General features: G+C 46.0%; 1 protein-coding gene across 2 annotated transcripts in view; it reads right to left on the bottom strand.

The window, feature by feature from the left end:
* Positions 1-783: 783 nt before the first annotated feature.
* The window catches only part of csf2rb (colony stimulating factor 2 receptor subunit beta), a 65,056-nt gene continuing 43,583 nt past the window's right edge, over positions 784-22,256 (bottom strand). For both annotated transcript variants that reach the window (XM_043679795.2, XM_043679796.2), the window contains 6 exons: positions 19,925-20,061; positions 15,243-15,426; positions 12,801-12,885; positions 9,872-9,941; positions 6,993-7,090; positions 784-4,200 (listed from right to left, as the gene is read on the bottom strand). In XM_043679795.2, coding sequence (XP_043535730.2) covers positions 2,907-4,200; positions 6,993-7,090; positions 9,872-9,941; positions 12,801-12,885; positions 15,243-15,426; positions 19,925-20,061 — 1,868 coding nt within the window. In that variant the 3' untranslated portion in view covers positions 784-2,906. The remainder of the gene's footprint in view (positions 4,201-6,992; positions 7,091-9,871; positions 9,942-12,800; positions 12,886-15,242; positions 15,427-19,924; positions 20,062-22,256) is intronic.

The raw sequence follows: 22,256 nt of genomic DNA, 5'->3' as shown, positions 1-22,256 counted from the left end.
TACAATTGCAACATTTAAGAGGCATTTGGATGGATATATGAATAGGAAGGGTTTGGAGTGATATGGGCCGGGTGCTGGCAGGTGGGAATAGATTGGGTTGGGATATCTGGTCGGTATGGACAGGTTGGACCGAAGGGTCTGTTTCCATGCTGTATGACTCTAATTCTTGATCAATGGGAGTACATACGGCCTCTACACAAGTGCAGAGGAGATTTACCAGGATGCTGTCTGGACTGGAGTGCATGTCTTATGAAGAAAGGTTGAGGGAGCTAGGGCTTTTCTCATTGGAGCGAAGAAGGATGCGAGGTGACTTGAAAGAGGTGTACAAGATGATGAGAGGCAGAGATACAGTGGATAGCCAGAGACTTTTTCTAAGGCTGGATATGTCTATCACAAGGGGACATGATTTTAAGTTAATTGGAGGAAGATTTAGGGGAGATGTCAGAGGTAGGTTCTTTCCTCAGAGAATGGTGGGTGTGTGGAATGCACTGCCCGTGGTGGTAGTAGAGTCAGATATATTAGGGACATTTAAGTGACTCTTGGATAGGCACATGGAAGATAGTACAATGTAGGTTATATAGGTTAGTCTGATCTTAGAGTAGGATAAAAGGTTTGTACAACATCGAGGGCTGAAGGGCCTGTACTATTCTATGTTCTAAGAATGTTATTCATTCGCACCCTGATGCCTACAGACCTTTATTCCAGTATCACAGAATTTTCCTTCCGTTTACTGCTAATGCCAGACACACTGAAACCCCAAAAAAAGTTATCCGGACGTCAATCTCAATTCGCGCCTATTTTTTATTAAAACCCTTTAAAACTGCACCACAGCATTCAACACTGCAAAAATCTGTAAGTTAACATTTCTTTTAACCATCCCCAAAAATATGTAGGAATCAAGGTTCCATCATTAAATATATGTACAGTACAAACTTTATTAATGTCTCAAATAAGTCAGAGGCAAAGTTTAACCAAGCTCATGAAATTCACATTCAATTAATACATCTGGAATTAAGTGCTAGTCTCAATAACTGTAAGCGTGATAATAATCATAAATTGTCATAAAGACCCAACTATTGCATCAATGTCCTTCAGGGAAGGAAATCTGCCATCTTTACCCAGTCTGGCCTACATTTGAATCCAGACCCACAGCAGTAGCATTGACCCTTTGATTCCGTTGATATTAAAGGCAGTGAGGGCGATTGGGATAAAGCATTGGGATAGAGGATCAGCCCTGATCTTACTGACTGGCAGAGTAGGCTCGAAGGGCCGAATGGCCTACTCCTGCTGCTGGGTTTTATGTTTCTATGACTCCTGACTGTCTGTAGTTCAAGGGAAGTCATGAAATGGGCAACAAATCTTGGCAGTGGTGCCCTCACCCCATGGAAGAATAAGCTTCCACACTCTTCATCTTTCCCCTTTCACCCCTTTCCCATTTACGTATTTATCCAACTCCCTTTTGAAAGTTACTACTGAACTTGATGCCCTCATGTTTCCAGTATTCCATAACACAGCAATTCCTGTATGACTAATCTTCCTGCCACTAGAAACACTTTCTCCTTATTTATCAGATAGTTTAGTGTCTACCAAAAACCGTGAGACCTCACAATTTCAATCTGTTTAAGGCCATTTGTAGAACCATTGTTTCCCTGTACTTCCTCCCCTAAAAACTCTCACTTCAGAGACAGAAGTCCAAGGACTGCAAATCTCTGGAGCAGAGAAAGTACACTGTTTGGCGGTGCTGTCTCTTAGCCTCTGAGATAGATGGTCAAGGTCACTTGGTGTTATTTTCATGAGGAATTCTCTTTGGTGTCTTGGCCAAGACTCATCCCTCAATCCATAACCTTAAAAGCAGATTTATCTATCACATTGCTGCCTGCGAGAGTTTATTGTGTGGAGATTAGCTGCCATGTTTCTTGCCTGGAATGCTTACAATGACCATTAGCTGCTCTCTCAATAGAGAGAGAGAGAGAGAGGAACGATGGCAGGTTTAACCTGCTGAACGCCATTGTTGGCAATCTTGAGATGGCAAAGCCTTTGTGGCAACCTCAGCCACTGCAGGAATTGATTGGCATCATCCTGCAGTTGCCCTGCCAACTGAGCCAAACAAGTACGTGACGATGACGCCAACACTTCATGAAGTACTCTACTGGATGGGAAATACTCTGGTACACCCTGAGGTGATGGAAGTTGCTAGATAAATAGTTTCTTTTAGATTGCCTGTAGGAGATGGCATCCATTATAGCTCCACTTCACTTCTTTATTTTGGCTGATTTGTCACTTCCCAGCTGCCTCCATCGTTTCAACTTGTGAGGAAAGACTTTGCCAACCATTTCCTTTCCTCCACGGCCTCTCTTCTTTCGGAAGGGCGGGCTTTGAAAATCAAGGAGATGCCCTTGATTGGCAAACTCTCAGCCAAGTGAAGACAATAACCATCTTGGGCGCTTGTTCATTGCTGAGCATGACATCAATTCCTTGGCTTCTGATTGATGGTCAATGCCATTTTTGTCCAACTAGCTTGTTGGGAGATAAAACTCACACAAGATTTCACATAAGGCAGGTAAAATGTAAATGTTTGGTTGTTATCACCAGCAGAGTGTCAGAAATGACCATCCATGGACCCCTGATGCCGATAAACTGGGTATTGAGCTAACAACAGGTAAGATTAGCGTGTCGGTCCAGACAGTTCCTGACCAGAGCCTTTTGGAGAAGGAAGATGAGAAAATGTAGGACGCCTGAGCATATCTGCTTTGACGTGGTCGAACGGAGTTAGCATCAGAGAATGGTAGATGGATCCAGCACGGGAAGTGGCCACTCAGCCCATCGGTGCTTGTGCTGGCTCTGCGGGGCCACTAGTTCTGGTGGCTGCCTGAAACTGCTGCAGCTCCCCTTTCATTCAGTAAATGCTACGCAACTGTTTCCTCAAGATGGTTCTTGAAGAAACATGGAGGTGTAGACTGAGGTGGACCCATCTTGTTGCTTGTAATTTTGGGAGAATGAAATGAAGGCATTGCATTGGAACCCTCGTGCCAAACAGAGGGTTTTTTATCTGGCTCATTATCCATCGCTGGGCAGCATTTGTTGGATTCTTTTGGATTTGTTGGACGGGATCCTGGAATGAAGCAATAATCCCCAATTTGCTTCAGGATTAGTGGTTTACCTCCTTGTTGGTAAAGGATTACATTGGGAGCCTCGTTAGTAAGTGACAGTGCATCCTCTTTGGATGAAGGTTTCTGTGGGTCATCTTGGTGCTTCGATGGAGAATTAAAGTCCAGGCCGTTGTTAATGGCAGCTGCCCGAATAAAGTCTACGCCCTGTTGGTGGTCACTTGACAGACTCGGATTTTCACCTGGGCCCTGCTCGGGAGGAACGGGCGAGGGCCCTGTTTGATCGTTGGGTGGAATGCACACGTAGTTAACGTTGTCAGGCGGCTGCCAAGATGCGACTGCGGGATTTTCCAGGGAGTTTTCGGGGCAGCCCCATGATCCCCAAGTGGTTTCATCGCCCGCCGTGGGAATAGAGCGCCACGTCTCTGACCCCCCATCAGGGCCTGTTGGCTGCTGACTGGCCAGCGGGTATGCAATGGCGTCCAGCCACGGAAGGGCCTGGCTTGAACCGGAATGACCATTGTCATGAACGTAGCCAGAGAGAGCGTCTCCTGGGGATGTTGGGCCGGCGCTGGTCGCTAGAGGGCACAGGACGTAACTGGAAATGGGCGGTTGCTGTCCCAACGCCCTTTGACTCAAAACCGTGTCTGTGGCTTGGTCAGCGCCAACATGATGCCCAACTGAACTCGGCATGTCTGGGTTGGGTTGTGGAGTGTTGAGAACATAAGCAGAAGATGGTGAAGGCAGTGTTGGTCCGTCATTTGCCTGCTCCAAATGTGGCCTTTCAGAGGGGTCCTCTGGGAGTTTCACATATCCAGGAGCCCCCATGACACACTCGAAACCTTTCTTGCATCCGTGATTCAATTCTGAATGGAACTCAGGCCCTGAAGGTATCGCTTGGTAATTGAACAAATACGGGCCATCGTAATCTGCCGGGTCACTCGGTAACATCAGAGGGTTAGGAAAGCCATCGCCAGAAGGTGCGTCGGCTTCAATTGCAGGATACAATTGCTCTTGGCCAACTTGACCTTGAGTCAGCAGAGGGGAAGAGATGGCTTTCTGCCTTTTCATCTGGACAGATGCTGCTTCCTCCCTGTTATAGGAACAAAGTAAAAGGTTACAAGACTGCTGTTAATTCCTGAGACTTAAATACAGTCGGATCACGCACAAGGGCAAGTTTTACAAATACATGCACCTGTCACTGTCTGCCCATTCGTTTGAACACAGGGGCCAGTTGTGAAGTGCATGACAATGTCAGTCTCCGCCTTCTTGAGAAGCTCATTCCCCTATGCTCTGTTGTTCACAACTTGGGTTTTGAAATGCCAGCTGAGTTTAACCTTACCTTTAAATGACAAGCTTCCCTCAAGGAGACGACTGAGGGAGTGCGGCACTGCTGCATGTGCCCTCTTGTGGTTGAGATGTAAAGTACCCGAAGAATTATTTCAAGGGGGATCGGGGGAGTTCTCTCCAAAATGTATCCCTCGACCCACAAACTGCCTGCCTGCTCTTTGCTGCAGGTTTGTTGACAGTTGTGTTCCCTATGTTGCCATCTAGACTGTTTTGGAAGGACTTCATTGGCTGTAAGGTGCTTTGAGACATTTGCTGGTTGTGAAAGGCGCTACATGAATGCAAGTCCTTCTTTCTTCCTGAAGTTTTGGAATTCCCTGTCCTAAGTTCCTGTATCTCTCTACCCCTCCTCACCCCCACCTTCCCCCCCACCCATATAGATGCTACTCAAAACTGACCTCTCTGTGGATGTTTTTGGTCATATCTCCTCATGCGGCTTGGTGTCACCTTTTGCCGAGTTTTGCTCCCTTGCAATGTGTAACCACATGAATGGTGCTATGTAAATGCCATGGAGTTGTTGTTGCTGAGTGAGCTCTGCATCTGTAAAAGTTACCTTTAAGAACTACGACATTGAACAAGTAACATTGAGGCTCAGACATCGAGTGTGTCTTCTGGCTGAGCTCTGATGCTGCGTTCATTTCTGCAAATGTTAGTGAATAATCAGCTGAGGACCATGCTCAGGGTTAGAGCTGGTCTAAGTAAGATAAAATAGCTCTGCTCTCACAACCTGGCTTAGATCTCAGAATTAAAGATGAGTTAAGTTCAATCAAAAGGCATTTGACAACTGTCCCCAACACACTTTGCCTTTTCTTCCATAATGCCTTTGCCATTTAGTCTCTCCTGCCCTCCCGAGAATGTGTTTGTTCTCGCATCATCCTTTGCAGATCACTTTAAAATCTATACCTCTCTCATTTTGAATTGGGAACAGCTAATCTCTATCTGCTCCTCCCAGCCCCGCTCATGATTTTGAAAGCCTCTGTCAGATGACCTCTCCAGCCGCCTTCACTCTAAGGAGAACAATCTGAACACCTTTAATCTATCTCCATGACTGAACCTTCTCACTCCAGGAACCATCTTTGTAATTCTCTTCTGCAATCTCTCTCTCTCTCTCTCTCGCTCTCTCTCTCCAATGTAATTACATATTTCGCATTGTAGACAGTACCTCAGTTGAGATCTAACAAGTGTCTTGTATGAATCCAACATCAACTGCTTGTACTCTCTGCCTCTGTTACAAATCTAGCAGCATTCTAGGTTTGTTCAATATATCGTTTCAGTTGCGTGATACTGTCATCTTTTGCTATAAATTCTGTGTCTTATGATCCTGCTCCACCTGCTGAAGTCATGATTTGGAGGTGCCGGTGTTGGACTGGGGTGGACAAAGTTAAAAATCACACAACACCAGGTTATAGACCAACAGGTTTATTTGGAAGCACTAGCTTTCGGAACGCCGCCCCTTCATCAGGTGGTCATCAGTGCTCTGAAAACTAGTGCTTCCAAATAAACCTGTTGGTCTATAACCTGCTGTTTTGTGATTTTTAACTCTATTACGACACTGAGAGTACAGCTTGCTTTATTAACTGCTCTCTCCACCAGTCATACCACCATTAACGATCTGTATGCATATACATCCTCTGCTCCTGCACTCCCTTTAGTGCTGGCTTAGTGGTTAATACTGCTGCCTCACAACACCAGGGATCCGGGTTCATTCCCAATTGTTTGTGTGGAGTTTGCACATTCTCCCTGTATGTCTGCGTGGGTTTCCTCCGGCTGCTCCAGTTCCCTCCTACAGCCCAGAGATGTGCAGCTTAGGTGGACTGGCCATGCTAAATTGCCCGATGGTATCTAGGGATGTGTTGGCTAGGAGGATTCACCATGAGATATGTGGGATTACAGGGATGGTCCTCAGAGAGTCGATGTGGACCGAATGGCCTGCTTCCACCTTCTAGGAATTCCACAATTATATTGTCTTTCAATGCTTTTCCTATCAAAATGCATCACCTCCCATTTCTCTGCATTGAATCTCATCTGCCACTTATCCGCCCACTCCACCGATGTGTCGGTGATCCCACATTGCCGTCCTCCACAGTTTACAAATCTTCCGAGTTTAGTGCCAGCTGCAGACTTTGAAACTGTACCCTGTACCCCAAGATTCCCGATGAAGGGCTTATGCCCGAAACGTCGATTCTCCTGCTCCTTGGATGCTGCCTGACCTGCTGCACTTTTCCAGCAACACATTTTTCAGCCCTGTACCCCAAGCTAAGAACAATCGATCAGGAAGAATAGCATAGCAGAGTGAGGTGTCCTAGCACACCCAGGTTCACTGCCGTGATCCCACAAGAAGCCATATGGAGGGGAGATCCACAGACCTCTATCTACTCACCTTGACATTCTCACTGGTTCAGTGAGAATGACATCTTAGTGGGGAGGGGACAGTGTGAGTGGTGTATATCTAATGTGATCTGTCCCTTGTACTAATTCCCAGTGAACGAATGAACGCAAAGCCATAGCAGGAGCCCTGTATTAAAGAAGAGGACTTACTTAGAAATGACCTGAGGATTTGTATCTCCTGTTTCATCAGGTACCACTTGACAGATGTTGCCTTCTTCCAGGGGGACCACATATCCCAGAATGCCTCTCTGGAAGGAGAAGGAAGCAGATACAGATCAGCACAGGGAGGCAATGGGGGATGGGCTATCTCACTGCCCTAGCAATCCAACAATGCAGACTAATACTCTAGAGGAACATGGATCCAAGTCACACTCTGATAGCTGGTCAAGTTTAAATTCAATTAATAAAATATGGAATTGAAAACTGTTGTCATTGGCCAAGACACTATTATCAATTCTCATTAAATATCCATTCAGTTCGCCAATGTCCTTTAGGAAAAGAAATCTGCCAGCCTCACCTGGTGTGGTTGACATGTGACTCCAGACCCATAGCAATGTGGTTGGCTCTGAACTGCCCTCTGAAATAGACTTGTCAGCCAATGGGTTCAGGGCAATGTGGATAGATAACAAATACAATCCATCAGAGAGTCAAAAGGAACGAGACCCCGACTGACTGAGCTGGTACTGCCAATGTGCCATTGGGGTCTGCCAACGTGACACAGTGCAGATAATAAATCACAGTGTTCCCACGCGTCCTGAGCAAGTTAGATCCTTCGAAACCTAGTGGTGTTTCTCACTTACAGGAGCAAGTCAGTTGACAGCATTGGGAATGATACAATTGGTGTTCATGATGCTACTGTTGGGGAGATGGCGTAGTGGCAATGTCACTCAGCAAGCAACCCTAGGATAATGCTCCAGGCGTATGGGTTCAAATCCACACTGCAGCAGATATTAACATCGAAAATCTGAAACTTTTAAAAAAGTACATGCTACTGTAATGTCGATTGCTGTCATAAACCCATTGGGTTCTCTGATATCTTTTAGGGAAGGAAGTCTGCCGTCCTTACCCAGTCTGGCCTACATATGACTCCAGACCCACAGCAATGTGGGTGACTCTCAACTGCCCCATGGACAATGAGGAATGGACAATAAATGCTGGCCTGGCCTGTGACACACACGTCTCATGAACAAATTCTAAAAAGTGTGGGTTAGGGAAGATTATCAATTGTTTTTGAGACATTCTTTCATGAGATGTCACTGACAAGGCCAACTCGCATTGTCAATTCCTAACCTCCCTTGAGAAGGTGGGGGTGACCCACTCTCTTAAAATACCAGCGTCCCATGCACCTATTCTATTGGGTAGCTACCAATCAACTCCACAGCCATGGATCTCAATACCCATGTAAGGAAAACTCCACATGGATGGGAAATTTCCTTCATTGAAGGACAATTGTGAACCAAATGGATCTTCACGACAATCTGATCGCGTCATTGTCGCTACTAGGGATACCAGACTGTTTTAGGTTTATTTAATTAACTGGAAGAAATTCCCCAATTGAACGATTGCCAATGATTCTAATTCTAAACCTTTAAATTAAGAGGTTTCCCCATAATCATTAGATTACAGGATCTAAGTATATTGACTACGCAAACTGGAAGATGTGTCGGATGAATGAATAGGATGTGCAAGCATTTTAAATACATGAAACAGATCAGGCTCTAGCACAAGGTACAGAATGTGAATGACTCATAGCTTTATATCATAAATGCCCCAAGAGTATTATCACTAGACTGTATCCAAAAATGTTCTGGGAACCCATGTTCGATTCCTTCCATGGCAGATGGTGGAATTTGAATTCAGTGAAAATGAAATCTGGAATTAAAAATCCAATGATGACTAAGAAACCATTGTTGATGTTGGAAAATGTATCTGGTTCACTAATGTCCTTCAGGGAAGGAAACTGCCATCCTTACATAGTCTGGCCTCCATGTGACTCCAGACCGACATCAATATGATTGACTCTTAATTGGCCTCTTAAGGGGCTTAGCAAGCCACTCTGTTCAAGGGTAGCTAGAGACGGGTGATAAATACTGGCCAGCCAACAATGCCCAAGTCACATGAGTGAATTACAAACCAAACCAATCAAGGTCAATCCTGGTCTCCCATTTATAGGAAGAATGTTGTGAAACTTGAAGGTGCTCAGAAAAGGTTTCTGTTGCCAGGGTTAGAGGGTATGAGCTATAGGGAGAGGCTGAATAGGCGGATGCTGTGACCTTATAGACGTTTATAAAATCATGACAGGCATGGATAGGGTAAATAGACAAGGTCTTTTCCCTGGGATGGGGGAGTCCAGAACTAGAGGGCATAGGTTTAGGATGAGAGGGGAAAGATATAAAACGCACCTAAGAGGCAACTTTTCCACACAGAGGATGGAACGAGCTGCCAGATGAAGTGGTGGAATCTGGTACAAATTGCAACATTTAAAAGGCATGGGTATATGAATAGGAAGGGTTGAGATGGATATGGGCCAAGTGCTGGCAAATGGGACTAGTTTTATATAGGATATCTGGTCGGCGTGGATGAGTTGGACTGAAGGGTCTGTTCCCGAGCTGTACAACTCTATGACTCTAGGTCACACCATAAGAATGAAACGGTATTTGTCTGTCAGCATTTGTAGCGAGGGAAACAGAATTAACATTTCCACTCCAACATGAGTCTCCTTCAGAACATGTCCAGAACATCTCCAGTTTGGAAAGAGGCCACTAGACTCAGAATCATAGAGTCGTGGAGATGGACAGCACAGATGCAGACCCTTCGGTCCAACTCGCCCATGCTGACCAGACATCTGAAATTTGTGACTTGAAACATTGACTCTGCCAACAGCTGCAGCCAGGCCTGTTGAGTTTCCCCAGCACCTTCTGTGTTGTGAACGGCCCACATAGGGTCTGGAATGGACCATTCACCCCCATTTTCTCATCCTAGATCATGGATAGATTGCCAGCAACTGCTTTCAAGTGAAGTGCTGTTACCTGGCTGTGTTTGAGGAAAAGCTTGCTCTTTGCTGGGTCAGGGATGCTCTCCAACCAGGATTTCTTTTTTCTTTAACATGTAGAACAAACAAACATACAATCATCATTATTGAACTCAAAAGACTTGAGGTAGTCATACAGATAATTGTACTGAATGAAGTTCAAGCCACGTGGCCCAATATCTCTATCTCATTAGTTATGTGCCATGCAACACCCTCCCCACCTTATCTCACTCCTATTCCTCTATTACTTTCCCCTCAGGCACTTCAGCAGTTTTATGCATAGGTGTCCTTCACCTGTGCTGTACCGTGAGGTAACATGTTGCACATTAGGATGTAAGAACCTAGGAGCTGGACTAGGCCTTTCATTGCCATTCTAGAACATGACTGATCCATCTACTTCATCATCATTTTCCCATACTATCCTGTATCCATTGATGTCACCAGTAAGCAGAAGTCTATCAACTTCTCTATTCCTGCACACCCCCGACAAGCTTTCATCCGCTTGGTCCATCAAGAATCTATTGAAGTCAAAACGTGTGGCGCTGGAAAAGCACAGCCGGTCAGGCAGTATCCGAGGAGCAGGAGAGTCGATGTTTCGTGCATAAGCCCCTCATTCCTGATGAAGAGCTTATGCCTGAAATGTCGACTGTTCTGCTCCTCAGATGCTGCCTGACCGGCTGTGCTTTTCCAGTGCCACATGTTTTGACTCTGATCTCTAGCATCAGCAGTCCTCCCTTTCTTCCAAGAATCTATTGAAGTCTGCCTTAAAAATATTTAAAAATTCTGCATCCACTACCTTTTGAGGAAGAGAGACTCTCAGACTGTCAACCCCTCTGAGAGAATCAATGTTATTCACCTCTACTGTTCCTTGAGGTTCTACCATAGTGACAGAGAATATTGGAGCTGGGGTGGGCCATCCAGTCCCTTCAGTTTGCTTTCCTATCCTAATCAGTGGCTCAGTGGTTAGCACTGCTGCCTCACAGCACCAGGGTCCCAGGTTCGATTCCAGCCTTGGGTGACTGTCTGTGTGGAGTTTGTACATTCTCCCCGTGTCTGCGTGGGTTTCCTCCAGATGCTCCGATTTCCTCCCACAGTCCAAAGATGTGCAGGTTAGGTGAATTGGCCAAGCTAGATTGCCCATCGTGTTAGGTGCATCATTCAGAGGGAATGGGTCTGGGTGGGTTACTCTTCAGAGGGTCGGTATGAACTTGTTGGGCCGAAGGGCCTGTTTCCACACTGTAAGTAATCTAATCATTTACTGTGTTGTCATTTCATGGTATTTGTAACTGAGGGTCAATTAATGTCTGTTTGAATATTCTTTTCTATTCACGTCTGGGATATGGGCATCATTGGCTGGGCCAACATTTATTGCCCATCCCTAGCTGTCCTTCAGAAGGTGGTGGTGAGCTGCCTTCTTGAATCGTTGCTGTCCACGTGCCCTTAGGGAGGGAATTCTAGGATTTTGACCCAACAGGAATGGAGATATACTGCTAAGTCAGAATGGTGAGATTTGGAGGTGGTGGTCTTCCCATGTATCTGCTGCCTGTGTCCTTCTAGATGGAAGTGAGTTCAGAATGTGCTGTCTAATGACCATTGAAGAAGTTCTGCTGTGCATTTTATAGATGGTACACACTGCTGCTGCTGAGCGCTGGTGGTGGAGGGAGTGGTAATTGTGGATGTGGTGCCAATCAAGCGGGCTCCTTTGTCCTGGATGGTGTCAAGCTTCTAGAGTGACCATCAAGGAGTGCCCAGTGAAAGTGAACAGCAGAGACTCAGAAAACGTTTCTATTGTCAAAAATACTCGCAAGGCATTCTTGTCTCATTTCTGAGCTCAGGAGTTTGTCGGTAAAGGAGTTGGTTTCCTGAGAGTTTGTAAGACAAACTCTAACTGAGAGCTCACAAGTATGGTACAGAGGATGCTCTGCCTGGATTCTAAGTGAAGACTTTGGATGGTTTATTTATAAAAATAAGGATATGTAAAACAAAAATGATGTTTCCCTGGTAGTGTGCCGGAACCAAGGAACACAGTTTTAGAATAAAGGTGAGTCATATCAGACTGAAATGAGGGAATGTTTTCACGTAGAGGGTAGTGACTATTTGGAATATACGCACACAGAGGGCTGTTGGAGGCTGAGTCATTGAATAAATTCAGCCTCAACTTACGTAATTGATTCCCAGGTAGCAACGCTTTTGGAGACGGTGCGTGAAAATGGTAGTGAGGTAGATGATCTAGGATGGGAGGGGCTGAATGGCGTCTTTCTGCTCCAATGTTCCTATATCCCTAAGGTGGAACCCAAGGAGCGGTGGACGGTGACCATCATTGAAGGGAAAATAAGGCTGAAAGGAGAGAGGGAAGACAGAATAAAGAGTGTGGAATGAGAAGGAGGCGGAGAAAGATGGAGGGCTTGAAATCCTGATGACTCATCTGCCAATCATTCCTATTTAAAAGCTTTCATTATCAAGGCTACCACCTCATAGAATGCTTTCAGTGTGGAAGCAGGCCATTCAGCCCATACTGAGCCTCCAACACAGTGTATCCTCCATTTGCCCATGGCCAACCCATCCCCATGGGGCAATTCACCTAACCTACTCATCTTTGGGAGGAAACTGGAACACCCAAGGGAAACCCCACACAGAAGCACGTGCAAAGTCCAGACACTGGCAGTCACCCAAAGCTGGAATCGAACCCAGATCCCTGTCGCTACGAGGCAATAGTGCTAACCACCGGGCCACTGTGCTGCACCTCAGTAGACATTTATAAAAATGCTCATGGACTATCAATGTTAGTCTGATGCTCACAGAATAAATGCAGAATTAGGTTTTGGAATTTCCTGGGTTAAATCCCAGAGATCCAATGGCTATCAGCCAGCAGTCTCACTGAGTGGATTCAGATCATTAACACCAAACAGAAGGACAAGATATTTTACCTTTGTATCAGGCAGAGAAAGGGTCGAATAAATAGTGTTAAAACCATCAGAATTATAACTGCCACGATGATGACTATCTTGTTATCTAAATGAAACATAAACAAAAGAAAGGACATTGAAAGAAACATTAATTGGATTGTGATTTTAATGACTTGTAAGAATGTTGCACTGTGGTGTGCTCCTTACCGTGCTGACTGTAGCCTGTTTATTGTGTGCTCAATTTTACTGCACTATGCTTTAAGGAACATAGTCTACACGTTAATAATCAATTTGAATTGAATTGCATTGAATTAGCTTTATTAGTCCATAAGACCTTAACAAATAGGCGCCAAAATTAGGCTATTCGGCCCATGGAGTCTGCTCCACCATTCAATCATGGCTGATATTTTTCTCAACCCCATTCTCCCACTTTCTCCCTGTGACCTTTGATCCCCTTAACAATCAAGAACCTATCTATCTCCGTCTTAAATATACTCACTGACCTGGCTCCCACAGACTTCTGTGGCAGTGAATTCCATAGATTCCCCACTCTCTGGCTGAAGAAGTTTCTCCTTATCTCCATTCTAAAACGTCTTCCCTTTACTCTAAGGCTGTGACCTTGGGTCCTAGTCTCCCCTGCCAATGGAAACATCTTCCCAATGTCCACTCTGTCCAGGCTGTTCAGTATTCTGTAAGTTTCAATTAGATGCCCCCCATCCTTCTAAACTCTATCGAGTATAGACCCAGAGTCCTCAAACATTCCTCATATGTTAAGCTTTTCATTCCTAGGACCATTCTCGCAAACCTCCTCTGGACCCACTCCAGGGCCAGTCCATCCTTCCTGAGATAAAGGGCCCAGAATTGCTCACAATATTCTAAATGTGTCACATGTACCCACGTGAGTGCAGTGAAAAGTTTTCAAGCCACCACCTACAGTGCCATCCTCGGTACAAAGGTACAAAGATGCAGATTCTTAAGCTGAAAATGTGTTGCCGGAAAAGCGCAGCAGGTCAGGCAGCATCCAAGGAACCGGAGAATCGACGTTTCGGGCATAAGCCCTTCTTCTTATGCCCGAAACGTCGATTCTCCTGTTCCTTGGATGCTGCCTGACCTGCTGCGCTTTTCCGACAACACATTTTCAGCTCTGACCTCCAGCATCTGCAGACCTCACTTTCTCCTTGCAGATTCTTAAGGACAAATTCTTAGAAATAAAAATTGGAATAAAAAAGGAATTAAAAGGTCCAGCATTCCAGACCTTCAAAAGTACAAAATCACAGGAATAAATGAGAAAAATAAAGACATGAGAAGTTCAGAATAGTTGTGCTTCCACCATAATATGACAAAGTGAAAAACATCGGTTTCCTCCTACAGCCCAAAGATGTGCAGGTTAGGGTGAATTGGACATGCTGAATTGTCCATAGTGTTCATGGATGTGTAGGTTTGATTAGATTAGGTTCCCTACACTGTGGAAACAGGCCCTTCAGGCCAACCAGTCCATACCGACCCTCTGAAAAGTAACCCATCCAGAACTCATTTCCCTCTGACTAATGCACCAAACATTCTGGGCAACTTAGCATGGCCAATCCACCTGACCTACACATCTTTGGACTGTGGGACGAAACCAGAGCAAACCCACGCAGACACGGGGAGAATGTGCAAACTCCACACAGACAGTCGCCTGAGGCTAGAATCGAACCTGGTGCTATGCAGCAGCAGTCCTAACCACTGAGCCACCGTGCCAGTTAGGTGCATGTGTCAAGGGGAAATGTAGAGTAATAGGATAGGGGAATGGGTCTGGGTGGGTTACTCTTCAGAGCGTCGGTGTGGACTTGATGGGCCTGTTTCCACACTGTAGGGATTCTATAATTAAATGATTTACAGTTCTATGTGGGAATAGTCTATTCATTGGGATGGTATTGTGGTGGTTTACATGCAATAGAGATGGAGAAGGATCGGTTTAACTTCTGGCAATTTACTTTTGTCCTCTGTTTAATCTCTGCTACTTGGAATCTAAATGACACTGAGTGCTGTTCACTGGCCTCCACGTGAAAACTTGCATCCCTCCAGAATTTCACCCCTCTTTATCTCTGTAACCTCTTCAAGCTTCTGAGATCTCTGTTCACATCCCTGGACACCATGGTGCAATTTCCCATAGCCAATCCACCCCAACAGGCACATCTTTGGATTGTGGGAGGAAACCAGAGCACCCGAAACCCACACAGACACGGGGAGAACGCACAAGCTTGACGCAAACAGTTGCCCAAGGTTGGAATTGAACCTGGATTCCTAGCACTGTGAGGTAGCAGTGCTAACTGTGTGCTACCGTGTCCTCCCAAGTGGGTAAAGGGTATGCATTTTGGAAGTTGCCATTGACAGTCTACTGATAAGTAGCGGTTGTTGTTGCTGGTGCAAACAATGCGTGAAGAAACCCTATGAGAATACAGTTGGATTTTGCCGACATACCAGGGTCTGTTTGAAATGAAACTTCATGGCTCCAGTCACTCCACGGTCCACAGTAGGAATAGTTATCCTTTCGACATTTCACCTTCGCTCTCATTCTGACAACATAGCGACTGGATGCCTCCAATGAATTCTTTTGGATTGGGAAGGATTTGGTATCTTGAGGAATTTTCTGCCCTTTGGCATTCTGGCAGAAGACAATGATGTGTTATACTATGTTGCAATATTGTCTAGCTTTGAAGTACTATCTGAATCCACCACCAATATTTTAGTGAGAAATAATGGCGCAGTGACGTTTAGATCATTTATGGGTCGTCTGCCATGGTTTTAAAAAAATTTTTTTATTAAACAATACACAGTTTACGAAACAATTAACACTAACAGCTGCATACAGAGTAACAGCAATTTTACAAGGGAGAGGAACAGCAAAAGCTAGGCCCCAAACCCTACCGTTCAACCAGTTTTCAGGGAAATGAGGACAAACCTCAAATCCCAGTCTCAGTCATCACAAAAACAGTAATAGTGCATAAAATACAGACCCCCCAGCAAGCCCCCACCTCCCCGTCACTCCCACCTTCCAGCCACTCTAAGGCAGCCCGCCCCTATGCCTCTTCCGGGTCTCGGTCCGTTCCCATGCCTCTACCGGCTCCCGTCATGGTATTATTACACTTGAAATTTAATCAGCCTAATTATGTAGTTAATTTGTTAATTGGTATGGCATCATGCCTCAGCAGTTAGCACTGCTGCCTCACAGTACCAGGGACCCAGGTTCGATTCAGGCCTTAGGCAACTATCTGTGTGGGTAAAGTTAAAAGTCACACAACACCAGGTTATAGCTCAACAGGTTTATTTGGAGGCACTAGCTTTCGGAGCGCTGTTTCTGCATTGCTTTGAAAGCTAGTGCTTCCGAATAAACCTGTTGGACTATAACCTGGTGTTGTGTGACTTTTAACTTTGTCCACCCCAGTCCAACACCAGCACCTCCAAATCATATCCATGTGGAGTTTGCATGTTCTCCCCATGTCTGTGTGGGTTTCCACTGGGTACTCCAGTTTCTTCCCATAGTCCAAAGCTGTCAAGGGTAGATGGATCGGCCAGGCTAAGTTGCCCATAGTGGCTAGGGCGATTAGCCATGGCTAATACAAGGTCATGGGGATAGGGTGGAAGTGGATCTGAGCAGGATGCTCTTCAGAGGTTGCACACTCAATGGACAGAATGGCTTCTTTCTGCATTGTTGGGATTGTATGATTTAAACTGCCACCCAATTATTCCATCCAAAACCAGGAAGGATGTTGTGTTAGTATTTAACTTTCTTCCTTTCTGATATTCTCCTCATAAACTCACTGACATGCAACCTTAACAGCTCAAGTACACACACACACACACACACACACACACACACACACACACACACACACACACACACACACACACACACACACACACACACACACACACACACACACACACACACACACACACACACACACACACACACACACACACACACACACACACCTCACATATATATGTGCACACACATGTATCTTACATAAACATCTTCCATTGGCAACTTCACATGCATGCATCTCACAATTAGCCACTCAGTCTCAATCACGCACACTTCATTTACTAATTAAACTTGTGGTTCAGACAGCTCTCACATGTACGTACATACTTGTGCTGATCTAGTTGCTGGCAAAAGCCTTTGTTTACTCTTCTACAATGTCCCTTTAAGACCAAAATTGGCTGGAGAGAATTCTGAAATTTGTTTCCTCATCATGACATAACTCCAAGAAAAGCTTATGTACTATGTCAACAGTGAGGTTAGAGACAAAGAAAAAGCGGCAGGTACTGGAATCTGAAGTAGACAGACAGGAGGCTGGAGGAACACAGCAAGCCAGGCAGCATCAGGAGGGACAGGCAGGAGGCTGGAGGAACACAGCAAGCCAGGCAGCATCAGGAGGGACAGGCAGGGGGCTGGAGGAACACAGCAAGCCAGGCAGCATCAGGAGGGACAGGCAGGGGGCTGGAGGAACACAGCAAGCCAGGCAGCATCAGGAGGGACAGGCAGGAGGCTGGAGGAACACAGCAAGCCAGGCAGCATCAGGAGGGACAGGCAGGGGGCTGGAGGAACACAGCAAGCCAGGCAGCATCAGGAGGGACAGGCAGGAGGCTGGAGGAACACAGCAAGCCAGGCAGTATCAGGAGGGACAGGCAGGAGGCTGGAGGAACACAGCAAGCCAGGCAGCATCAGGAGGGACAGACAGGAGGCTGGAGGAACACAACAAGCCAGGCAGCATCAGGAGGGACAGGCAGGAGGCTGGGGGAACACAGCAAGCCAGGCAGTATCAGGAGGGACAGGCAGGAGGCTGGAGGAACACAGCAAGCCAGGCAGCATCAGGAGGGACAGGCAGGAGGCTGGAAAAGCACAGCAAGCCAGGCAGCATCAGGAGAGACAGGCAGGAGGCTGGGAGAACACAGCAAGCCAGAAGGTGCAGAAGTCAATGTTTCAGGCGTAACCCTTCTTCAGGACTTGGTGTGTGTGTGTGTGTGTAAGGGGAGCTGCAGATAAAGGAGTGGGGAGAGGTGGTGGAGGGTTTTGGATGGGGGAGGGCATGGAGTGGTGAGGTAGGGATAGGTGAACACGGGTAGAAGGTACAACCTGGTTGGTCAATGGGAGGAATGAATCCGGTTGGTGGCTGGAAGGAAGAGTTGGTCAGAGCAATGGAAGGGAGGGGGAGGGGCTGGAAAGGGAGTCGGGGATAGGAAGGAAGGTTATTTGAAGTTGGAGAACTCATTGTTGAGTCCTCCGGACTGCAGGCGGGTCAGGCAGAAGATGCGGTGCTGTTCCTCCAGTTTGTGGTGTGATTTGCAGTGGCAATGGGGGAGGCCAAGGATGGTCATTTCGGAAAGGGAGTGAGAAGGCTTTGAAATTGGAGAACTCAACGTTAAGTCTTCCGGGCTGTAGGTTGCCGAAGCAGAAGTTGATTTGAAATTGGAGACCAGAAGGATCCTTGCAGCAATATTGGTTCAGCCAAGATTTTTGTGTTTGACATTTTAGAATACACCGAGTATTCGCACAACGAGGGAGCAAACAAGGTTTCCTCCAAATGAACAAATCCTGGTGTTGAAGCAGGGTTTCTAAGAATGGAGCAGGGACTGTGTTACTGTGTGTGATAAACAGTTGCAAAGAGGAGGGAGTGAGACATAGACAAGAGCAAGGGTCTGTGGATTGGACAAGTTCCCATTGCTGTGATTGCAGTATCGACAGAGCCCACCAGATTGTTTAAAGGGGTTGGAGAAGGGAATCTCTAATTATTTTGTTTCTTTGGGACTGTTGTGAAACAAGCGAAAGAAGGTTGGCTGATGTGTGCTTCACCCTTGTTTACTGCGTCGGGGGATGTTGGATGTATGCAACTCAAGGCCTGATGAAGGGCTTATGCCCAAAACGTCGATTCTCCTGCTCCTCCAGATGCTGCCTGACCCTGCTGTGCTTTTCCAGCACCACACTCTGATCTCCAGCATCTGCAGGCCTTACTTTTTCCTCAAGGCCAGAAATGTTTGAATGGGAAGTGAGAGAGGGTGAACAAAGCAATGGCTTATTGAGATGACATGTGGCCCTATATTTGAATGAGAAGTAAAGTGAGGCTTCTTGTGTATTTGAAATGCAATATGCATTTATGTTTGCAATATCCTTCAACTATTAACTAATGTTTGTGTTATGTTGATTTCAATTAATTTATTAAAGTCAAGGCTTGAAGAAATAGCTCCTTGAAAGTAGAGTCACAGGTAGATAGGATAGTGAAGAAGGCGTTTGGTATGCTTTCTTTATTGGTCAGAGTATTGAGTACAGGAGTTGGGAGGTCATCTTGCAGCTGTACAGGACACTAGTTAGGCCACTGTTGGAATATTGCATGCAATTCTGGTCTCCTTCCTATCGGAAAGATGTTGTGAAACTTGAAAGGGTTCGGAAAAGATTTACAAGGATGTTGCCAGGGTTGGAGGATTTGAGCTATAGGGAGAGGCTGAACAGGCTGGGGTTGTTTTCCCTGGAGTGCAGAGGCTGAGGGGGTGACCTTATAAAGGTTTATAAAATCATAAGGGGCATGGATAAGGTGAATAGACAAAGTCTCCTTTCTGGGGTGGGGGAGTCTAGATCTAGAAGTTTAGGGTGAGAGGGGAAAGATATAAAAGAGACCTAAGGGGCAACTTTTTCATGCAGAGGGTGGTATCTGTATGGAATGAGCTGCCAAAGGAAGTGGTGGAGGCTGGTACAATTGCAACATTTAAAAGGCATTTGGATCGGAGTAGGAAGGGTTTGGAGGGATATGGGCCGGGTGCTGGCAGGTGGGACTAGATTTGTTTGGAATAGCTGGTCAGCATGAATGGGTTGGACTGAAGGGTCTGTTTCCATGCTGTACATCTCTATGACTCTATGACTCTAAGTGAAATCCTGTCCATGGGTTTTCTTTCTGTCATCTTTGTGGGGATTTCCTCACCTTTGAAGTTATTGGTCTCTCTAGGGATCATAACCATCCTTCAAACAGGCACATGGCTGTTTGATCCTAGTTGATTCAAACAGGCACACACAAGGATATGTTACACAGAAGCAGGGACACAGACACACAAGGAAGACAGTCCTGAAGACCTGTCCCCTTCACTGATGTGCAATCTCAACTGACCTCCCAAGAATCTTCAGCCTTCTTGTAATGAATTTCATATTCGGAACTATAACTAGCTGGCACAGTGAGCCAGTCCAATTGGTATCTCTCATCGGGCAGCTGTTTTATGGTCAAGTTGAAAGGATCCTTTGGTTTTACTAATAATAAAAGACAAAAAAAAGACAAGATTTCACAGTATGTTGAGACTTTGATTTATAACGGAACAGTTGTGATAGATAGTAACGCACTATGAATCAGATCATGCCTATATTCCCCAATATTCCTCATTGTATTTTGGACAATTTGTTCCTCAATATGGCAATTAAGTATAGAGGTTACCATATGGAGTAAGCCCTCCCTTTTTGTCCTATCAAAGATGTGGAATCCTTTCTTGAATGCCCTGAGAGTAGGGTTGGTTAGCACAGTTGGGTGGAGAGCTAGTTTGCTATGCTGAGTGACACCATTGGCGTGGGTTCAACTCCTGCAGCAGTTGAGATAACCACGAATGGAGCTTCCTTCTCAACCTCTCCCCTCACCTGAGGCATGATGAACCCTCAGGTTAAACCATCATCAATCACCTCTATCTCTAAGGAGAGAGCAGCCCTACGGACTGGCCAGGCAGTGATGACTTTACCTGTACTCTATCCCGAGACTTCAAGTGGAACCTAATTTGGGTGAAGGAGGGTGTCTTGGCTCCATAGGATTGGAGAGGCAGCTGAGGCCTCACTTTGGGGAAAGAGCACTGTACTAAGTTTTGTAATGTAGTCAGGCACCTTGAGAGGTCAACAATGAGCTATCCTGGGATGAAGGACCCTGGGAGCTGTTGGCCAACCAGACAGTGCAAACCTTCAGGAGAGAAAGGGACTGATTGGAGGACCAGCTCCTTCCAGAGTCATAGAGTAGGCTGTAGACCTCCACGATAGATTAACCAATCATTTACTTCTGGATTTGGGATCTTATTGATTGAAAACTCATAGAATCCCTACAGCACAGGTACAGGTCATTCAGCCCTTCAAGTACATACTAACCCTCAACCATATTCCTTTAACCCCACATTTACTTGCACATTACATGATAATTTAGCATGGCCAATCCACCTAGCCTGCACATCTCTAGACTGTGGGAGGAAATCCACATGGACATGGGGAGAATGTGCAAACTCCACACAGACAGTCACCCGAGGAATTGAACCCATGTCCCGAGCGCTGTGAGGCATCAGTGCTAAACACTGCTGAGTTTATCTCCCTTACAAACAAAGGGCTGTGAGAGTCAGTATAACTCCATCAGCTGGAAATCCTTCAGGAAAAGTGCAGGGGGCAAGAAAGGGAAGGAAATGGGGGCAGAAATTCAGAGATATCCGCTCGGCCACTGACACTGAGGGCCTTCTGTGGACATTTCTCAAAATTGGAGCACCACGCAGTTGGGGTGGGTGGACATCAAGAGCTCCTTACAGGGCGAAAGACTACAGGTTCTGGCTTGGGAAGCAGCAAAGCCAGCCACAAATCCCCTGTGGAATCGGACACTTGTGCTCTTCCTGATCCTTAATGCCCAGGTTGACAATTGCAGCCGCTTTCAACAGCATGTCCTCCGAAGGGCCAAATGGCACTAGGTATATGTGACAAATGAGAAATGGCAGTGAGGAAAAGACTACTGTTCCATCAGGTCTGGCGCACAGTTGGGACTAAATAATGCAAGGAACACCACCCCACTTCCCCGCCCCCCCCCTCCCCTCCACCACTTTCCTAGCCCACAGCCATCAAATCTGCACAGCGCGGCACCGTGCGGAAAAGACCTTGCTATTCACCTCATCTATACCCCTCATGATTTTATAAACCTCTATAAGGTCACACCTCAGCCTGCTACACTCCAGTAAAAATAAGTTCCAGCATTTCCAGTCTATTTTTATATCTCAAATCCTCTATTCCCAGCAACATCCTGGTGAATCTGGTATGAACCCTTTCCAGCTTAATAATATCCTTCCTATAACAAGGACACAGTGCTCCAGAAGAGGTCTCACCAATGTCCTGTATAACCTCACCATGACATCCCAACTCCTGTACTCAAAGGTCTGAGCAATGAAGGCAAGCGTGCTAAACACCCTCTTAACCACCTTGCCCACCTGTGAACTATGTACCTGAACCCCTAGGTCCCTCTGTTCTACAGCACTGCCCAGGGCCCTACCATTAATTGTGTAAGTCCTGTCCATGGTTGTTTTACCAAAATGTAATATTTCACATTTATCCAAATTAAACTCCATTTGCCTCTCCTCAGCAAAGAGACCCAAATCTCTTTGTAACCTTAGCTGGAAAATCATCGAAGCCCTGCAGTGGGGAAACAGGCCATTTCGCCCAAA

The sequence above is a fragment of the Chiloscyllium plagiosum genome, unplaced genomic scaffold (assembly GCF_037043375.1).
Source record: "Chiloscyllium plagiosum isolate Xiang-an unplaced genomic scaffold, Cpla_swu_hap1 HiC_scaffold_33, whole genome shotgun sequence".
Classification (NCBI taxonomy): Eukaryota; Metazoa; Chordata; class Chondrichthyes; order Orectolobiformes; family Hemiscylliidae; genus Chiloscyllium; species Chiloscyllium plagiosum.
This window is presented reverse-complemented; position numbering and strand designations above follow the sequence as displayed.